At 44.9% G+C, this 22,135-nt stretch overlaps 1 protein-coding gene across 1 annotated transcript in view; it reads right to left on the bottom strand.

The window, feature by feature from the left end:
- Positions 1-22,135, bottom strand: part of PTH2R (parathyroid hormone 2 receptor) — a 94,059-nt gene that overhangs the window by 54,847 nt on the left and 17,077 nt on the right. The window contains exons 2-5 of the mRNA XM_074968033.1: positions 10,768-10,870; positions 2,538-2,648; positions 2,310-2,431; positions 586-683 (exon numbers count right to left, since the gene is read on the bottom strand). Coding sequence (XP_074824134.1) covers positions 586-683; positions 2,310-2,431; positions 2,538-2,648; positions 10,768-10,870 — 434 coding nt within the window. The remainder of the gene's footprint in view (positions 1-585; positions 684-2,309; positions 2,432-2,537; positions 2,649-10,767; positions 10,871-22,135) is intronic.

Below are 22,135 nucleotides of genomic sequence, written 5' to 3' on the forward strand. Positions count from 1 at the left end.
CTGCTGGAGACCTTAATATGAATAATAGTCATGGAAAACCTGGCATGCAGTCTTTAGAGTTTGTTTCTTCTTTGGTTATTTCAAAAGTGAGCATTAGAGTGAGCATTCAACTCCTAAAGTGTTGGCAACTGACCATAGCAATATTCCTAGCAATAACTCAAGCGGATAATTCCACATGCCAGCAATCCTATTGTTTCAGTTGTGAAATAAGCCATTAAGCCTCAAAAACAGATTATAGGATAAACCACTCTGATCATTCTGTGCCTCACTGTGCTGTCATCTTTAACTGTTCTGGAGACGGATACAATGTCTCTTGCTGCTTGCAATTTTTACATGGCCATGGGAAATTATTTTCCCTTGAAATGTTTTAACGTGTTCTTCATCTGATCAAAGCTTTGCACAATGGGTAGCCATTGAAAATTACTCCATGCAATGCACAATATTTACTCTCAGCACTGCAGACAGGAATATAAAAAAGCATCAAGAGATTGGACAGTCCTGTGTGAATAAGGAACATAAGATTATCTCCTGTAGAGATGATGGTGCAAAAAGGGGACAGAGCAGCTGGGACTATGAATTGCTCACCTGAAGTAGCCGATGATGAAAACAGCCACTGCCAGAGAACTGAAGGACATAGAATATCCAACAGTGTACATAATGTAGAGACGTTCAAAGAATTCCCTCTGGAAAAGAAAACAAGACCATTTCCACTTTATTTTCTTCATCTGTGTGTACAAAGTCTCCTATAATCCAGTTTCCCTTAATAAGTGACAAGCCCTAATGTGTGTTATTGGGCCATATTCATCCCTGCTGTAACCCCACTGACATCAGTGGACTTACACCAGGGATGAACCTGTTGTACTGCCATCCCAAAGAATTCAAGATTCATCAGTCTACACTGGAAAAAAATAAATCACAAGAGTACTAAAAGGAAGAACTTGGGTTCATATATTTGCCTTCTGGTGTTGTACTCCTTAGGGGGTCACTTTTAAAACTTTATTCCACAACCATGGAAACTAACAATTATTTTTTATAAAGAAAGATGAGATCATGTAACATGATTCCTGGAGCTGCAGATTTGAAGAAACACACTAATCACCATTCAAAAGCACAAGAGCAGGCAATATTGGCATTTTGTCTGTTGTCAGTTCCCGCCACTAGCTTCGGTGGGAGGGAGGGAATAATTGGGCACACTCCTCTTGCCCTGGTATCTGCTCAGCTCCATTGACTTCTACATTGGAGGGGGTGGAGCCAAGGCTCTGATTCCTCCTCCTCCCTTTCAGCTCAGCTGCTGATGGCGTTTTAGAATATGTTTGTCTATATCATTGCCCTGAAGAGGGCTGCTGTGTGACAGCTTGCTGAGAGTCTAGCATGAATACATCACACAGCTCAATATTAAAAGGAAGAAAGACATAGCCTATTTAGACCCGGATCCTGCAGTGGGATCCATCCGAGCACACAGCTGCAGAGACAGACATTGATTTCAATGGGGGAAATTATGGGCCTGGCAGCTTTTGAAAATCTATTACGCATTTATCTGCATCATCAGGTGCCTAAATACTTTAACAATGGCCCAAATCCCACAGAAATAAGGACTTACACCTCACCAAAGCTACTTATAGAGGGGAAAAGTATACATAAAAATGTTTGAGAGTCTGGGGCTTTTTTAAAAACAGATACTGAACAGTTATACAGCACTTTCTATTGAAGCACCCTAATCTCAAGATAAACAAATAACATTATCCTCATTATACAGATGGGAAAACTGATGAACAGGCAGGTTCAGTGACTTGACCCTAAATCACAGGCTGATTCAGTGGCAGAGTACCAAACTGAGCCCAGGTGTCTTCAGCCCCAGCCCTGGGACAAGAATTTTGGATCCAAGAATCTGGAGTTAGTCCACCCCTGCCTAAAGCAGATACCATGCCGACTGACGCCAATGGAAATTGCAGCTCTTCTGCTATGGATGAATTTAGCCCTCACAACCACATTAAACACAGCGACACACACTTGAGAGGGGAAAGTGCCTTCAGTTCATAGCTTCAGTGTCTGCAGTTCCTTCATGTCTATGTTGTTTTAAATAAGACTCTTCCTCATTTTATGACTTAAAAACCATTGTGTAAATAATAAACGCTCAATGGGACTGATGCACCATTATTAAGTTAGGACAACAATGTGCATGTCATTCATATTTCCATTTGTTTCTGTACAGAACCATCAAGGAATGAAAAGTGCGTACAATTTCAGGATTTGTTCCTCCCATCCAAACTCTCATGCTCTATGATTGCATTGGGAAAACACCCCCATACCTTCCCCGGGCTGATTTCTGGCTGTAAGTAGCGAAGGCAGTCAGAGTAATTGGCCCACGTTCGGTTCAAACCCTGCACAAGGTCCCATGTTCCATTAGGGCTACAGTGTCTGAAAGCCACCCCTGCAAGGAGGAAATGAGTCTTGGTTAGTCTACGCAGGTCCTTTGCACCACCTGGCTTTTCATTTGCTTCAAATAAATCCGATGAGAACAAGAAGACCAGTGGTACCTTTGTGATTGAAGTCATATATATAAGGAGGGCATGGGACAGCCATCTTTTTTCCCAGTGAGCCCCTGGGCCAGCATATTAGCCCATCCCATTCTGGAAAGCAGTTACCCTCTGCACACAATAGAAGGAAGACATAGAAAGAAGAAATGAAAAGTATGAGACAAGCCTCTATGCCACTTATGTTTTTACCGCATCGCCTAAATACCTGTGCCCAAATTAAGTAACAGAGATTTAAAAGTATCTTGCAATTTAGGTACCTAAGGATTAAAGTGTTAAATTTCTTCCCAGATAACACAATTGAAAATGAATCAGTGACATCTAGCTTATACCCCCAAAACAATATCAGTTTCTTTAAAAAAATAAAATCAACCTCTAAATTTTTTTAAAACCCAATTCTTAGACTCTCTGGAGATGCAGCCAGTTCCCCACTTCCATAGAACTCTTCATCTCTGACTCTCAACCCACTTAATTTACACCATCCACCAACCTTAACTCTGCCTTCCAACATTTGCAAAATATGTCAAATTTATTGGAAATTCATGGTCCCCCATGAATAAGAAATAGGAGATCGTATACTGCTAGGAAATTGTTATTTTGACCGTTGCACACATTTTTGCTGATTCTAGGAGCTGTGGTACGATAGGTATATCAAGGTATGTCTGTGAACCTCCTAAATTGTCTAATTTCTGACTGCTCAAATTAAGACTGATTCCAAAGCGGAGTCCTGCTGCCAGGACAATTATCGGTGTAATAAAGTAAGGTCTATGTGGTGAAGTTACACTGGAGTCTGTCACCATTTGACTCCACAATAATGCAATTTGCAAATCTCCTAGCGGAAGCAGTGATAACTCACTCCTTGTGCTTGCCAGCCCCACAGAGAGGGACATAGGACACAAGTACCAAGGGGACAGAGAAGAAGGATGGTCCAGTGGTTATGCTGCTAGCCTAGAACTTGGGAGACCTGGTTGCAAATTCCCTGCTCTGCCACAGACTTCCCATGTGACCATGGTCAAGTCTCTCTGTGCCTCAATTACCCCATCTGTGAAAATGGAGATAATAGCACTTCCACGCCTCACAGGGCTGTTGTGAGGGATTAATACATTAAATATTGCGAGCTGCTAAGATATTATGGTAATGGGGCTATATAAGTACCTAAGTTAGACAAATGGTAGCCACACAACTCCTATGGCCTATGCTGACTTGCACGCACCATGCAGGGTTCCTGCATCTATGTAGTTGACAGCTGATTTTCTGATGGACTTGGCCCCACCTGGTCCCCATATTGGTGCTACAGATTCTTCCCCTACATTGGAAGGATGAAGAGGAAACTCTGGGTTTTTCAACAGGAGGAAGGATAACTGGCCCTTGGGCTTCCTATGAGAACAAACTACATGGGAAAATATATGTGCAGTATATCCATGCCATTTAGTCTACGCAGAGAATCATAGAAAAGTAGGTCTGGAAAGGACCTTGAAAAGGCATCTAATCCATCCCCCCACCTTCCATCTTCAGATTCACAACCAATTCCTCACTGCTAGTCAGAATCAAGTCTAAAATAAATGGCTGCCCTTCGGCTTCTGAAACAAGAAGTTGTCCCCATCACATTCCAAGAACTCACTAGAGATTTTGTGCTTTGCCATATCACTTTTCTAACAGATGTCTGGGTAGTTAAAGTCCAGCATTACTACCAGGGGAACATGACGATTTTGTGGAAGACAGACTGCTATGGTATATAGCAAAATCCAATTCAAAGTTATTGATGGTGTTGATGGAGCAAGTTGCAGATGGCCAAGCCCTGCTTGTGGGCCTAAGAAAGGAGCACTAATGGGTGGGATTGCACTGTAATGCAGGTTTGGGATGACAAGCAGTCACAGAACTCTTCAATCAGAAAGGCCACATTTCTGGATCTGCATGCAGAGCTCACCCCAGCCCTCCAGTGCAGGGACACCAGAATTGGAGCTACATTGACAGCGGGGAAGCAAGTGATGATCACACTGTGCAAACTTGCAATGTTGGATTGCTACTGGTCAGCAGGAAATAGTTTGGAGTTGGAAAATCCACGAGGGGGGCCATTGTCATGGAAATGTGCAGGGCCATTAATCATCTCCTCCAAACACAGGACTGTCACTCTCGGCAACGCACAAGACTTAGTGAATGGATCCGTAACCAGGGTGCTCCCGAACATGAGTGGAGCAGTAGGTGGCCTGCATATTCTTATCTTGACCACCTATCCCCAGAGTAAAACAGAATGGGCTACTTTTCTACGGTTTTACGAGCATTGGTGGATCACCAGGGATGCTTCACCGACAGTGTTGGGCCGGTCAGGGAAGGTGCATGACGCTCGTATCTTTAAGAACACAGTCCTATTCAGAAAGCTGCAAGCCGGGGGACGTTTTTTTCCATCCAGAAGGTTACCATTTGGAGAATGCTGAAATGCCAATATAGTCCTGGGGGACCCAGCTATCCCCTTGTTCGTGAAGCCGTACGCTGAGCACCTCAATAGCACTAAGGAAGGATTCAGCCACCGGCTCAACAGGTGCAGAATGACAGCTGAACATGCTTTTGGTTGATTGAAGAAACCATGGGGATTGTTTACTCACAAGATTGGATCTCCAAGCGAAATATCTCAACAGTTATAACTGCCTGCTGTGCCCTGCATAATACCTGTGAGGCAAAGGGGGAAAAGTCACCACCAGTGTGGAGGGCTGAGGTGGCCCATTTGTTGAATTTGAGCAGCCGGACACAAGGGCTATTAGAAGAGCTCAACGTGGAAGTTTTCCGTTAAGGGAGGCCTTGAAAGAGCATTTAACCATGAGCCACAGTAATGCGCTGCAGTGGCCCTGCCGTTTTGGGGCCTGTTGGGAATTGCGTGGTGTACATTTAAGAATATAGCACTGTTTGTCACTGATCCTAGGAGTTCTGTCACTCTGTACAACAAGCGTGTAAGTGCTTTCGGTTCCACTAGGCGCTCTGCAGAATAGGTTGTCAACAAAAGAAGATGAATTATTTTCCAAAAAATAGAAGTTTATTAACAAAAACAGTGCAAGAAAAATTGGTGCAATTTAAAAGCAAATACGTTTTAAAAGAACTAAATAAATGAATGGAACAGAACTTAACAAGGGGAAAGAACACGCATGTCCATTTTTACCTACACACAGCAACCGTGGCTCTCCCAGGTAAGTGTATGTGAAGCAGGAGTTGTCCTTACTGTCCCTCCGTGTGAAGTAGTAGGGGTAGGGATGCAGCCCCTGGGGCCATGTGGACTGTTGAGAGGGGTGTAGGGAGGTACTAAAATGGAGTTCTCCATGGAAGGCAAAGGGAGCTTAGCCTGTGCTTGTTGAACCGGTCATTCCACTTGAGTCTGCAGCATCTGTGTTTGGTGCCGCAGAAGCCCCTGTGTGTCCTGGTGCATCTCCTTCTCCCTCTCCTTTTCAGTCTTTCCTTTTCCATACAGCCTGCAATATTCACACTCCAGGCCCTCTGCTCATGGTCTGATGCAGCACTGGCTTGCAGGATCTCATTGAGCGTGTCGTCCCAAGTCCTCTTCTTTCTCCTCATCTGGCTCAGGCATTCCATGGGCGTGGAGAGGGAAGCCCTGAAAGCTGCAACACCAGCAGCTACAGACAGAACACAGGTACCATTGGCACTGTAGCCACAACAGAAAGTGAAAGGGTCAGAACTCCCTTTGCTTGCTCCCCTAAAGTTTTACACAAGACATACTTATTGACACTTCTACTTGGGATTGCTTGCACACAGCACCAGCCATGGGGAGTATGGCCCACCAGGGGCAGGAAATGAGGAAGGAATTGTTCAGTTGCATGAAACTATGATGATCAGGCACTGAATACTGGTACCAGTTTCCACAGGCCATGGTGATTTTAGTGGATATCTCACTCCTGACGGTCACAGAGGCACAGAGAGCACAGCTGCTGCTGGCATCCTGAAGCCGCCCAGGCCTATATGCCCCTAGCCTGTGTACTGCAATGGTGCCTGACGAAGTCATCACAGATTGGCGTGGGAAAGTATCCTGCCATAGAGGAAGAAATAAGGCTGCCATCCCTAGAAACCTTTGGGAGAGGATTGCAAAGAACCTCCATGAAAGTTTCATCAAGATCTCTCAGGAGAATTCAAAGAACATAAGAATGGCCCTACTGGGTCAGATCAAAGGTCCATCTAGCCCAGTATCCTGCCTTCCAATGCCAGGTGCCCCAGGGGGAATGAACAGAACAGGTAATCATCAAGTGATCCATCCTCTGTCGCTCACTCCCAGCTTCTGGCAAACAGAAACACAAAGGATGCCCCTCTGTACATAAACTGCTCTGCATGGCCTCCCCGGCCTAACTCTACAGGGGACTGAAAAGCAGATAACTGTCTCTGTTTGTTGTACCGCTACCTCTTCTAGTACGAATAAATTAATGAAAAAGTTGAGAGCTACATCCTGCTAAGCTGGGAGCACCATCAGTACATCCCTGGAATGGGAAATACGTTTACACGCCTACCCAAGGTTCTTTCCCCTGCATCAGGCTCGCCTGTGCTCGCCCCTGGGGCTGACTGGACTGCTGTGAAGTCTTCAACAGGTCCTGGCTTGCAGCATAGCTGGGCCCGCCGTCGCATGTCTCCCTCCTCTCCCCATCCTCCTCCTCCTCACTGTTCATGTCAGGGGCCTGTGACTCAGCTCCTTGAAGACATCCGCAGTGCCGTGCAGGGTATAAGTGGGGTCTCCACCAAGCATGGGATGCAGCTCTTTGTAAAAGGGGCAGGTCTGCAGCTCAGCACTGTATTGACTGTTGGCTTCCCTGACCTTCTGATATGCCTGCTGCAGCTCCTTGGCTTTCATTCGGCACTGCTGCTGGTCCCTGTCATACCCCTTCTCCTGCATCCCCCGCGCAATCTCCCCATAGATGTTCACATTTCTGTGGCTGGTCCATGTACATCTGGAGCGTGTAGTCAGCACAGTCAGCTGAGCAGTTGCACATAACAATCGAGAGCTGCGACGTGTGCTCATCAAGCTGGGCAATAAGGAAAAGGCATTTCAAAAATTCACTAGGCTTTAAGGTGGGAGGAAGAGAGGCTTCCAGTGTCCGTGACCCCCTGGGTAGTGGAGTTCACATTTGTGACCAGAGCGGTCAGTGTCGGGCATTGTGAGACAGCTGCAGGAGGACTGTTAGGGTTGACATAGGTAATACAGTGTCTGTGTGCACATCACGTTGACCTCAGTACATCAACCGTGGCTCAATGCCGTTCGGGGAGGCGGTGTTACTGTGTCACCACAACAGGGTACTTACATTGGTGGGAGACAAATTAAAGTATAGACACATGCACAACTAGGTTGATGCAAGGCAGCTTATGTCAACCTAACTTTGTAGTATAGACTGGGTCTCAAACTCTCCACATCACTTAGCCTGCCTCTTTTATTCACACAGTGGGAAATACAGGTCATTCATCAGTGCAGAACAGAGACCCAGCAACCTTTCTGGAAATATAATTGAAATTATTCTATTAAAGAAATAGCAACCAACTCAGTTACCCTTTATTCACTGGCTCAATACATCTCGTCTCAGAACAAGTATACCCAATTATATTTGGCTGCTTAAAAGGGGTTGGCTTTTGAACAAACGTAAAATCTGATTAACTTTTGATCCAGTAATTTTTGTGTGGTTAAAGATTGTTCCAGTTTGTTTCATCCATTAAGAATTACACTTGTCAGGGACTTCACTACTAAGAATAAGTATAAAAGGCTTGTATATTATTTCAGGTCCACTACAGGAAGTCACTACCACCAAAAAAAAGCAGATCAAAGAAAAACCTGAACTTCGGGGCTTCTTAAATATTTATTTTTAACTCATTCTGTAAAGCTTCAGGGCCAGATGCTGATCTCAGTTACACTAGCGTAAATTTGGAAAAACACCATTTCCTAAGAACGGGGTTATTTCAAATGCACAGCATTGTGAAGAAAGCACCCTTATTCAGGAAGCACTTACACACATGTTTTTGTATAGCATGGTCTTAAAGTTAAGGATGTACCTAAATCCTATCTGGAATACAGATTGATTTATGCACATGTTTAAGTAGTGTCATGAAATAGGTCGTGAGATGAAATCCTGGTTCATAATATTCATTTTTCTGTGGCACCTCGACAGACATGTTTGTGTGTTACTGTAACTCACATGACCTAAGCCATTGGACTTTGCATTCATTTTTGTGGAGCTCTCGTGAAAACAGGCTTCGGTAAGTATTTTGTTCACCGAGAGTTGTTTCGTGCATGTAAACAGTTCACATGCATTGTCTGGTAGAAGGAAAAAAATACTTTATGTTCAATTGAATATTAACTTGCCATCTTCCTCTCAATGAACACCATAAATTATCTTCTTTCAAAAAACTTGGAAACCGTGATTACTGTTATTAATGATATTACTATTATGACGACTGGCATTAGTATTATTTATTGGTGAGACTGTTCTTATGGTTGCTATTACACATTGTTACTGACAGTAATAATATGTATGTACAGAAGACATGTCTTATTTAGACAAAACCAAAGGAAAACAAAGCAAAGCCTAATTTTATGGTTTCCCTTTTATCCCAAACTCCTTTTACTCCAAGTCTTCATCCTCCAATATACATCTCTTCTCCAATCGCTCGCAAGAGTATCTCAATACTTATGATGTCTTTGAAACATTTCCATGTAAATGGGGTGATACAATATGTTTGAAAATAGTGTGCAGAGTGCACTGATATGTGGTCTGTAGGAATTAATCCTGCGGTGACAGGGAGCTAGACTAGCCAATCTTTTCTAAATTCTAGAGGCCAGATTTTCAACTGGTGAAGCCAACAGAGTTATAGTGGGGGTAACACTAGTGTAAGTAGGAAAAGAATCAGGAAACCTAGAAATTCAAGTCCTGACTGGGCTGGAACTCTCCATAAAGAATGCAGAACTAGTGAAATGGTGATGTCTAGGGCTGGGTGAATTTTGCTTTGGGCAAATATTCACACACACATTCAAGTCTAATTTGGCAAGTAGCTTCAGCCAAAAAAAAAAAAAAAAGTTTTGGAATATCTTGTTTCATTGGTTCAGAAACAAAATGGTTTTGACATTTTGAAATGAAGCATTTCATTTCAGCAATTTCAACAGCGAAACATTTCGACTTCTCATTTCGAAATGGTGTTTCATATAGAAATTTAGTTAATTAAAAAGGGCAAAAGACAACAATCCCATCCGCAATCGTTTCAGGTTGAACAAAGTGTTTAGATGGATACTACACAACATTTATTTTGCATTTTTCAGTTCAGCTTTGAACCAAAAAAATAAAAATCCATTATCTGCTCAGCTGTAGGGATGTCAGAAGAGTCAAAAGAGTAAAAGTTGATCAACTGAGAGAAGAAGGGATTTGAAGTCTTTATATTTGATTTGTCTTAATTAACAACTATTTAAGTTCAGTGGCTAACATTTTAGATAAAAGAAAGCTTTGTTAAAGATTCTGTAGCCTCATCCTTTCAATTCAGGTGTTATTGTTCACAACAAAGATGTCTGAGACCTTCTAAGAAAGAAAAGGAGGACTTGTGGCACCTTAGAGACTAACAAATTTATTTGAGCATAAGCGTCTGTGAGCGACAGCTCACTTCATCAGATGCAAATAAATTTGTTAGTCTCCAAGGTGCCATAAGTCCTCCTTTTCTTTTTGCGAATACAGACTAAGACGGCTGCTACTCTGAAACCTGAGACCTTCTAGCAAACCAGGAAAGATCAAACTGGACATTCATGATAGCCAAGATAAAATCTCTTCCAAAAGAGCAAAAAAGGCAGGTTTTTTAAAACCCTTTTCAGCTCACCTTTAAACTTAACTCCACAGCAGTGTGGAATAATAAAACAGACTATGAAGAGAATGTGGTACCTCAGGCACATCCATGAATTCAAGTGACTGGAACCTCACTAACTACGGATATCAAAGAAGGCTCAAAAGCTTTGATCATTTTGAAGCATCAGCCTATGTGCAACCTTGTCTCCTTGAGTCTTCAAGATAAATTGGGAGAGAAATAAGGAATGTCTATTAAAGGCACAATTCACACACACACTTGATTTGATTGAGAGAAATATTGAATAAGAAAAAAATTGGGATCTTTCTGCATTGATCTCCTGCGCTTTGGGATGGTCAGTATACTTGACAGTCTTGATACCCCTTTAGTACTGATGGTGGAGGGAAGAGAAAGATCGGTTGCTTAAGTACTTCACCTCCTTCTTGTAGTTGGGTGGTGAGGTTCAGTTCACACTGAATTTTGGCTTCCAGGAGAAGATAAATCTGCTCCTCCGTGGTAATCGTGTCATCAGAATCCACCTGTACAGAAAAAAAAATGCATAGAAAACAGCATTGAGGAAGGCTGTTGCTTGGATCCTTTGACAGCTGTATTTTAATGGGAGTGCTCTAAACGAGTTAATTTTCAAGACCCGCATTTCTAACACTTTCAGAAGGAAATGTTTTGATTTTACAAAGGAACACACATTTTTGTTTTGAATTTTACTTTTTTTACATTTGGGGGGTGGGTAACTTTACACACTGGTTGATCTGAGACAAGTTCTCCCCCCCCCCGCCCGGCAAAAAAAAAATTCATTTCGCCAAAAAAAATGTAAATAGTTTCATTTCAGGTTAATTCAAAACTAGTTTTTCCGCAATGCTGCAGTTCAGCCACTAAACTGAAAGGTTGGCTATTCCCACAACCCTAATTCCACCAGTTGGCCAATTAACATTCTCGTCATGCCGGCATTTTCGAAGGCATGTTCCCCTGTAGCTGTTGAGAAAAACTTCTGGCAGATTTAACGGGGCCACTAGCTGCACACTATGTATGTACATCGTCAAACCCTTACTTTCAACCTACGTACTGCTTGCTGGGATAGACAGAGGGGAGTCGGGTGAGTCTCAGTTACTCCCATGGTCCTGTGCCTGTGCTGAGGATGAGGAGGTGATGGTAGACAAAGGTGGTTTTAAGCCTTCTTTGCACTCCCTGTATTCCTCCCTGGCCCTGTTGTGTTAGAGCATCCCGAGGGTTGCTCTGATTTGTACTCTGCTTCCCATTTCCCCTGATGCATCCTGGAAAGCAGACTAGTTGTAGCATAGTGCGCTGTGGTCACACTCTCCACCCACCCCCTTTACACTGCCACTCCATCCTCTACACCAGGGCTGAGAACAGGGAACCTGGACACAAGCACTACACCAGATAGGCAGTCCCGTCTGCATAAGGGATGCTTTCAGAAGGCTGTTTCCGCACGCTTCTGGTAGGTCCGGGGGGAATGTGTGCATTCTGCTAGAAGCATGTATAATTCATTCCAGAATAATACTATGCCCTTCTATATCACCTTCTGTCTGAAATGCTCAAAGCCCTTTATAAACATTAGTGAATTAAGACTTAACACATCCTGGTGAGGTAGGTGTTAAGCCCATTTTATAGAAGGGAACAATGAGGCAGTGTTAAGTGACACAACCAAAGTCAAACAGGAAGTCTGTGGCAGATCAGCCAGATCTCCTGACTTCCATGCTTGACCTGGCTAGACAACTCTCCTTCCCTCCTGTAAAGCATAATGCCCTGAATGCATGCCCCTGCATATGCAAATGTAAGGGGTACATTAGCCAAGTCCCCAGAACCCAAACTCACAGAAGCGGAGTTTCTTCAACTGAAACCAGGCAAGGCTGAGTTTTTTACCTAACCTACCGGTTCAGCCCTAGCAGATAAGTTGTTTCTTTCAAAATACCCTTATCTACAGATCTGCTATTCAGGAGAGGATATTTCATAAGCTGAGCGTCTAAACATTTCCCAACCTCATCCGCATCAAAAATAAATGTCTCTCTCAAAGTTCATATGTAATTTAGCTCGGTACAGGATTGTCCTTTTTTGTGCCAGTTTCCCAGTGGATAAATCTTAAATTCACTTGGGTTTTCTTTTCTTGTGTCAAAAGAAAAAATATTAGACAAGTAAGAGCTACGGAAAGACCATACTTCATGTTCTCCCCCACCCCCTCCCACTGCTGCTTTAACCCACTCTTTATCCACATAGGATAAATCAGACCTAAATGAAAGTTAAAATGCATCTCTAATATATGGTGGTGTTAGCCCTCTGGAGCACCTGAGCACAACATATTTGCGTGGTACAGGACCAGAGATGGCTTTACGTTACTTTACCTCCCTTTACAATCCTGGGGCAAATGTAGCACCTGGTGTAAAGCGGAGCAGCTTTCCCCAGCTCCAGGGCTGCGGCTGCCAGGGAGACACTCCGCTCCTCCCAGCCCCAGCTCGGGGGCTGCTGCGGTGGGGGAGAGAGAGCACAACCATTGCATTAGAAAGGTAAGACTACCGATATTAAAATACGAGTTGTGTGCTTTTATTTGTAGAACAAAAAACATTAATTATTATTAAGTTTTTTTTTAATATAGCTTTTTTATCCAAAGCGCTTTACAATAGTTAGCTAACAGTACAAACAACATTCGGAAAGACCATTAAGTAGTCTGCTAAGACCCTCAGCAAGTTTCAAGTGGTCTGTGAAAAAAAAGTTTGAGAACAACTGATCTAAGTAATTAATGAACCTATTGACTCGTACCAGACCCAGGACTGACCCATGTGGACCCCACTAGATACACCCCTCCCAGTTTGACAGAAAGCTACTGATGATTACTACAAGTACAATCTTTCAACCAGTTGTGCATCCACTTTATAGCAATTTAATCTAGACCATATTTCCCTAGTTTGTTTATGAGAATGTCATGTGGGACTGTGAAAAGCCCCACCAAAAACCAAGTTATATCATGTCGACTGCTTCCCCACAATCCACTAGACCAGTAATCATGTCAAAAGGAGGAAATTAGGTTGGTTTGGCAGGATTTGTTCTTAACAAATCCATGCTCGCTATTACATCTAGCCCTATTATCCTCTAGGTGCTTACAAACTGATTGTTTAATAATTTGTTCCAGTACCTTTCCTGGTATCAAAGTTAGGCTGACTGGTCTATAATTCCTCTGGCCCTCTGTGTTCTCCTTTTTCAGGATAGGTACTATGTTTGTCCTTCTCCTGTCCTCTGGGACCTCCCCCATCCTCTGAGAGTTCTCAAAAATAATTGCGAACGGTTCTGAGAGTGCTTCAGCATGTTCCTTACGTATCCTATGATGAATTTCATCAGGCCCTGCTGACTTGAATACATCAATTTATCTTACTGGGGGGAGGGATAGCTCAGTGGTTTGAGCATTGGCCTGCTAAACCCAGAGTCGAGAGCTCAATCCTTGAGGGAGCCATTTAGGGATGTGGAGCAAAAATTGGGGATTGGTCCTGGTTTGAGCAGGGGGTTGGACTAGATAACCTCCTGAGGTCCCTTCCAACTCTGATATTCTATTCTAAATATTCTCTAACCTGTTCTTCCCTACTTTGGCTTGCATTCCTTCCCCCTCGTGGTTGATATTAATTGGTCACCATTAGCCTTTTTAGGGAAGACTGAAGCAAAATAGGCACTAAACACCTCAGCCTTGTTGAGGTCATCAGCTCTCCTTCCTCTGTAAGTAGAGGTTCTACAATTTCTTTCGCCTTTCTCTCACTCCTATTGTATTCGAAGAACCCATTTTATAGCTTTTTTCTGTCCTTTGCTGGGTGTCTCTCATTTTGTCCCTATAGGCAAGTGCAATTCTTCTCTACTCCTCCTTAGCAATTCATCCATGTTTCCACTTTTTGTAGGACTCCTTTTTAATTTTCTGGTCATTAAAGACTTCCTGATGGAGTCATACTGGCCTTTCATTAGTCTTCCTATCTTTCCTTCATATCAGGATAGTTTGCAGGTAGAAGCACAGGTCTGGGTCTTGTGGGCTTAATTGGAATAACCACTGTATGAGTCAACAGTGTGCCCCTGTTGCCAAGAAGGCTAATGGCATTTTGGGCTGTATAAGTAGGAGCATTGCCAGCAGATCATGGGATGTGATCATTCCCCTCTATTCGACATTTGTGAGGCCTCATCTGGAGTACTGTGTCCAGTTTTGGGCCCCACACTACAAGAAGGATGTGGGAAAATTGGAAAGAGTCCAGTAGAGGGCAGCAAAAATGATTAGGGGGCTGGGGCACATGACTTATGAGGAGAGGCTGAGGGCACTGGGATTGTTTAGTCTGCGGAAGAGAAGAATGAGGGGGGATTTGATAGCTGCTTTCAACTACCTCAAAGGGGGTTCCAGAGAGGATGGATCTAGACTGTTCTCAGTGGTACCAGATGACAGAACAAAGAGTAATAGTCTCAAGTTTCAGTGAGGGAGATTTAGGTTGGATATTAGGAAAAACTTTTTCACTGGGAGGGTGGTGAAGCACTGGAATGGGTTATCTAGGGAGGTGGTGGAATCTCCTTCCTTCGTGGTTTTTAAGGTCAGGCTTGACAAAGCCCTGGCTGGGATGATTTAGTTGCGGATTGGTCTTGCTTTGAGCAGGGGGTTGGACTAGATGACCTCCTGAGGTTCCTTCCAACCCTGATATTTTCTATGATGCTATGATTGTTGATGACAGTCTACACAATAGCCTCTATGTTGAGGACTGTTTGTCCACTAGTGCTAATGTTATGCTTTGGCTGTATAATTTGTAAGTGTGTTTTGGTAAATGCTTAAAAATGCTTGAAAGTGAACTGGGAACAGCAAATCAGAGCATGAGTAATTCGTGACCAGAAAGCATTCATGAATACGTATTAAGTAGGCACACTGAGAATCTTATGTGGTAATTTACATCCGAGTCTGAAACCACCTGTGCTGTAAATGTTTAATCATTTCAGAGAGACGGAGAGAGGGGGAAAACAACGGACCACAACCCTTCGCTTTAGAAGATTATTTGCCGTATTTCTCCTCCGAGTCCCAGATCTGCCTCGGAAATATGCTTTAAGATTATAAAAATATTGGTTCGGTTCTGAAGAGTAAAAAGGACAATATATATTTTCATTTCCTGGAAAACCTAATGGTAATTTCTCTAGAGTAGCTGACAAGAAATAGGCTTCTCACAGCCCAAACCGAATTTGAGTGTAGCCGCCCTTCATGTAACTGAGCATACAGTACAGAGACCAAAAGAGCTTGGTTAATATTGGAGTCAGCTCCCACAGAGGAAGTGCTGCTGACAACTTTTGCATGATCCAAGAGACAAATGAGATCCAGAAGGGGACGAGACTTCTCGTACATGGCCATGGACTCCATTAGAAAGGGAGTTTATGAAATATTAAAATAGCATTCAACTGCTGGTGAGATTCAAGAGGATTTTAGAGAAAGTGCTGAAAAGGAGGTCAGATACAAACAGAGGTGAAAGTAAGCCGGTACGGCATACCAGCAAGAGCCGGTACACAGCCGACCGTACCTGCAGGGGCAGCTTCCCCAGGCCGGCAATTTAAAAGGGCCCTGGGTTCTTGGCAGTGGCTGGAGCCCCTGGCCCTTTAAATCACCGCCAGAGCCCCGGGGCTCCCGGCCACCACTGCAGCAACCACTACCATGGGGCTCTGGTGGGGATTTAAAGGGCCTAGGGCTCCCAGCCACCGCCACCACAGTCAGCGCCCTGGGCCCTTTAAATCACTGCTGGAGTCCCGGGGTAGTGGCAGTGATTTCAAGGCCCCGCCCCTTCCACCCAAGGGCCCCCCCTTGCTCAGGACCCCAGCCCTGCGTACCAGTAAGTCTCAAGTTATTGTCACCCCTGGATATAAATGAAACCAGACTAATCACTCATAAGAACATAGGAATTGCCACACTTGATCAGACTACTGGTGTATCTAGGTCAGTATCCTGTGTCTGACAGTGGCCATTACTAAAGGCTTCAGAGGCAGACACAAACCCCAAATTGTGCAATTATTGGATAACCTGCCCCTAAGGGATGTTACTTCTTAACTTCCAACGGGCAGAGATTGGCTGATATCCCAAAGCACAAAGGTTTGTAACCCTTTCAACTTTTTTTAAATGATCCTTTCTGATGTATCATAGAATATCAGGGTTGGAAGGGACCTCAGGAGATCATCTAGTCCAACCCCCTGCTCAAAGCAGGACCAATCCCCAATTTTTGCCCCAGATTCCTAAATGCCCCCCTCAAGGATTGAACTCACAACCCTGGGTTTAGCAGGCCAAAGCTCAAATCACTGAGCTATCCCTTCCCCCCCGGGTGTGTTCTCATCACACACCTTGCTTTTAGCACTCTTCTCTCCAAAGCATCTCATCTGATTTGCCCCATTGGTCACAAGACTCCTAATATGACATAAGATCACACATGGGCTATCTCAGAGATATTAGTGTCGTTCTGGTGAAGGAGTTGGCATTTATAATGGAAAGTTGGCGTCACCATCCAGGGCAGACTACAGTCCCAGTAATTAATACTAGTTACTACTCAAGACAGAACAAGTTGAAAGCTACTGTGAAATACGAACTGGAAGCAATTTCTCAGTTACAAATAGGGCTTTTCTACACTTACATTTTACAGCGCTCTAACTTGCTGGCTCAGGGGTGTGAAAAATCACTCCCCTGAGTGCAGCAAGTCTGAGCGCTTTAAAAGCTCTAGTGTAGACAGGCACCCTCGTGGAGGTGGATTACCAGGAGTGCTGGGAGACCAGCGCTCACGCGCGACCACACTCGCACTTCAAAGGGCCGCTGCGGGAGCGTTCCCGCGACAGCGCTGTGAAGTTTCCAGTGTAGCCATGCCCTTAGAGTTGGGTGACAAATGGTTTGGACTTTTTTTGTGTGCTAAAAATGCAGATTTGGATTGACAAACGTTTCTAAATGTGTGTCAAATTTACCAAATTGTTTTGGCCAAAATACAAAATTCTGAGACGTCAAAAAGCATTTCATGTTTACAGTTTCTGAATGAAATGTTTTAATTTTTTTAAAAATTCAAAACAAAAAACTGTTTTTGTTTTGAAACGTGAAATGAAACATTTCAGGTTGAACAAAACATTATGTTCAGCCTGAAATGAATTTTTTCACTTTTCTGGTTCGGGCAAAAAAATAAATAAATAATTCGTTTTAGGCCAACCCAAAACAATTAAAAAAAACAAAAAAATAAAAAATCAGTTCAGCCAGCAAACTGGAAGCCAGTTCGTCTTCAATATGTCTGCTAATCCAGAGTCTAGAAAAGTTTTTCTAGACACCAAATACTGTGCAGGATCCCCCAGTTTGTGGCATTTTCTATTGTATTTCAAGAAAGCGGGAGAACACTGGAACATCGGACACTGCTCTAGAAGGATTGTATTGATAAGCAAAAGCTCTTTCTGGATGCCAGCCGTGAGATGGGCACTTTTTCATTTCAGGACATAGTGCAGTACAATCACTGAGCGATAACCATTACAACTGGTGAACGTTCAAAATAAAAGAAGCGGTGGGACAACTGAGCAGCAAATAGCCCAGATAATTAATGGTAGATTTCAGGATAGAAGAAGTCAAATGGGCCTTCTACCTGCTGGTCTAGCAGTTGTCTGTAAAGTTTGTGTCAGTTCCAGGGTAACTGCACCTGTATTCTGCCTTCACGATCTAGCAAGGGCACCCACTTAGAAGTTTATAGCTCCCAGCCACCATGTCTCTTGGGTCGAGACCTGCATTTCTCTGCCTTGTGACCAGCTTTTTAAAGGCTGCACAGTTCCCTGCCTTACACTGTGATATTCCCAGTAAATTAGACTGCCTAAATAGGCCAGCAATTGTCAGTCACAAGCTACCACACAGCTGTTTCTAAGCAAGCACTCTTCTTAAGTGAAATCATTACAGAGATGACATACTAAATAAATAAGAGGCTACACACATCAAAAAAATCTTACCAGAGGTCACCCCATCTGGTAGGGGTCAGTCCTTCAATCCCACAATGAGGTACTCTGTGTAGTTACAAGTTCATAACCGTCCACAGGTGCCAACTTTTACTTTTGCCAGGGGTTGTTCCACCCCCACTGCGCCCTGAGGCCTCCACCCCTTCCCCAGAGGCCTCCCCTTCACTCTGCCTCTTCCCGCCCCCTCCTCCGAGGCCTCCCCTTCACGCCGCCTCTTCCCACCCCTGCTCCGCCCCCTCCCCCGAGGCCTCATCCTCACGCCGCCTCTTCCCGCCCCATTCCCTGATGCCACCCCCTGCTCGCCATCCTCCCCTCAAGACTCTCTCTAAGCTGCCAAACAGCTGTTTGGCAGCGCCCCTGATTAGCTAATCAGGGCACCACCAAACATCTGAGTGGGGGCGCAGCCAAACAGCTGTGACTGCTGAGTACCCACGGAGTCAGCGCCTATGTAACTGTCCCAGATTCAGCACCAGAACCAAGACTGGGCAGATCAGCCTGTTTCTTTATACAGCTTCGACCTTTGATCTCCAGGAACAGGTAATCAGCAATCATCCTCTGCTTCTGTCCTTCTATACTAGCAGACAATGACCCTCTCCTCAGGGCATAGCTTCAAAAGGCTGGATTTTTGTATAACTGGAGGTGCGGGATTTACATTAACCTCTCCCTAAGTATTCGCCAGGAAATCCACTTAACATTCATTGTCCCAAAAGTTCATTCTTGCCAGACACGTTTTCAACATAGTCCTGTTTCTTCACTTTGCGGGGGGAAGGGAGAGCTCAGTGGTTTGAGCATTGGCCTGCTAAACCCAGGGTTGTGAGTTCAATCCCTGAGGGGGCCATTTAGGGATCTGGGGGGGAAAAAATTGGGGATTGGTCCTGCTTTGAGCAGGGAGTTGGACTAGATGACCTCCTGAGGTCCCTTCCAACCCTGTGATTCTGTGATGGTCAGCAGAGCAGAAATTTAGTGGGAACCACTGTGCAGTAGTCAAAAGCTGTCACTTGTGACTGCTAGGATGGTCCAAGATATTTTATACTGGTTTGCTGGGGGTACGCACACACCACCTGAAATCTGTTCGGTTTTTGCCCCAGATTTCAAATGCAGGATGTTGTGATCTTTTTGTTTCTGTTGCTTTCCTAACTACAGCAGGAAACTCGAAGGGCCAAATTCACCACTTGAATAACTACACTGATTTCAAATTCATCCCGGCTATAACTTATTTGACACAAGCCCAGATTTTGTCAGGACCTACAACCATCTGAATTCATAGGGGTGAGCAGAGATGTCAATCCTGTATTCCTTGCACAGCTACAACTCCGCTGAACTCACGGGGATCTCTAGTGCACAGAATCAGTCCCACTAGGGAACTTGAATCTATGATGCCAAGAGCGGCGCCCACCTGCAGTGACCTTCCACACAAGGTTGCTCCACTTATAATGGAAAGGAGAAATAAATACCCGTACATTGCAACGTGCAAACTGCAGCTCTGGCTATAAGGCATCGGCTTGAAGTGAAACTCTTCTGGGGAATGGGGGGTGAGAGTGACTTTGCTAAGAGGGTTTCACCATATTTGCTAGAGTGCATTCCTGTCAAGCTCCTTCTCAAAGCCCACTCTCTTCATTTGACCTCTCCATGGCACCATGCGCTTCCACCTCTGCACTGATGTTTTTCTTATTTGTATCCAATCCATCGTAATACAACTATAATCTCTTCCAGGTATGGCTCTTTTCCTTTTATGCTGCACACATGTGCGGTTCTACATGCCATGGATTTGTAAGCTTCTTTATGACGTGGAGTGGCTTCCAGTCATTAGGTTCATTCCTTTAGAAAAGCAGCCTCAGGCAGCACTTAATGGCAGTACACCCTTTGAGCTTTCAAAATATTTCTCACCTCTGGAGTGCAGCAATTTGCATGAGGCAGATCTGGCTCCACGCAGAGAAAGAACACACAAGCTAGGGCAGCAAAGCATTAGCGTCTCTGTATTGCATGACTGACTCCAGGCGAAGCAAACAAAACTCCAGAGCTGTGGTTCCCTGGCTGTAGTCTGAAGAGAGCTTGTAGGTGGGTCCTCAGAGCGACCTCCCTCCTAGTGGTGAAGCATCCAGCGACCTTTAAGCAGTGACACTTGCTGCTAGAAGTCACCTTTTCTCTCTCATGAGTTCCAGCAGCATGTTTGACCTACTAAACCAGAGGTGGGCAAACTAGGGCCCGTGGGCCACGTCCGGACTGTGGGACCCTCCTACCTGGCCCCTGAACTCCTGGCCCAGGAGGCTAGTCCCTGGCCCCTCCCCCGCTGCCCCCCCTCCCCCACAGCCTCAGTGTACCACACGACCAGCGCAATGCTCTGGGCGGCCGGGCAGCACAGTTGCAGAGCCGCGGCCTGTCCTGGGGCTCCGGGTGGCGCGGCTGTAGCGCCGCCAGCCACCAGTGCTCCAGGCAGTGCGGTAAGGGGGCAGGGGGGGTTGGATAGAGGGCAGGGGAGTTGGGGATGGTGGTCAGAGGATGGGGAACAGGGGGGTTGGATGGGGCAGCGGTCCCGGGGGGCAGTCAGGGGCAGGGGTTCCGGGGGCGGTCAGGGTACAGGAAGAAGGGGTGGTTGGATGGAGCGGGGATCCTGGGGGCAAGTCAGGAATGAGAGAGGGGGTTGAATGGGGCAGCAGGGGGCAGTCAGGGGTGGGGGGTCTGGGTAGGAGTCCCGGGAGGGCCATCAGGGGACAGAGGGGGGTTGGATGGGGCAAGACTCCCGGGGGAGCCATTGGGGGCAAGAAGCCGGGGGGGGGGGGTTGGATAGGAGGTGGGAGCTGGGCCATGCTTGACTGTTTGGGGAGACACAGCCTCCCCTAACCAGCCCTCCATACAATTTTGGAAACCCGACGTGGCCCTCAGGCCAAAAAGTTTGCCTGCCCCTGTACTAAACTGTCACTGGGACGTGTCGTGATGCACCCTTAAGCGGCACTAACCTGTGTTTTGGTGTGAATTGCTTTAAATGGCGTTCAGGCGAGCAGGTGGGTACCTTTGGAGAAGGGATTAGACACAGATAGTCGGCAGAGCAGCACACAAACGTTCTACGGTAGGTAGGGCACAATTTGTAAGTCTCAGTTCTTGTGCTTCAGTGCATACGTTAATCAGCAGCTAGCGTCAAGAAGAGAGATGCCCTCTTCTATAGCATTAAGGGGGCAAGTATTCCTTACTCTTACAGGGAGTAACGTTGAATGCTTCAGAGACATCCCATTGGCTTGTTTTAATATAGTAATTCTGACGACTACTGAATACCACCTCATTTCCCACCACACTAACAGCTTTCCACTCCTGCTTCTATATAACGACCCTTGATTTTTAACTCTTGAGGCATAAAGCTTGAATAGAAAGTGTGCTATAGAGAACAATCCTGCACAGTCCCTGGGTGACCTAACAAGTCTTGTCCATGCCTGGAGACCAAGATAATGCAATTAATATATCTGACATATATGGCACGTGGCTTGCAAATTCTAATCTATTCGCCTCTTTTTGAAATGTTTACTCCCACTAGCATCAAGAAACCGAATAATAAAGGAATGCCACATTCATATTAAGGGTACAGTAGGCAGACCCCTTAGCAATGACTTAATTCATCAATATCTCAGGTTATTTTTTTCCCCCTTTTGGCCTTTTTGTTTTTAATTTGAACATTTAGGAAAAAGTAGAGTGCCACTTTAATACCAAAGCCTGAGAACGCCAATTAATTTCCAGTAGCTGTGCTGGTGTAATTAACTCCATATTGATCTGGATGTCCTATTGTAGGCACACTATTTCCACATGAGGGACATTAAAAGCCAGCATCAGCT

The sequence above is a fragment of the Natator depressus genome, chromosome 11 (genome assembly GCF_965152275.1).
Source record: "Natator depressus isolate rNatDep1 chromosome 11, rNatDep2.hap1, whole genome shotgun sequence".
Classification (NCBI taxonomy): Eukaryota; Metazoa; Chordata; order Testudines; family Cheloniidae; genus Natator; species Natator depressus.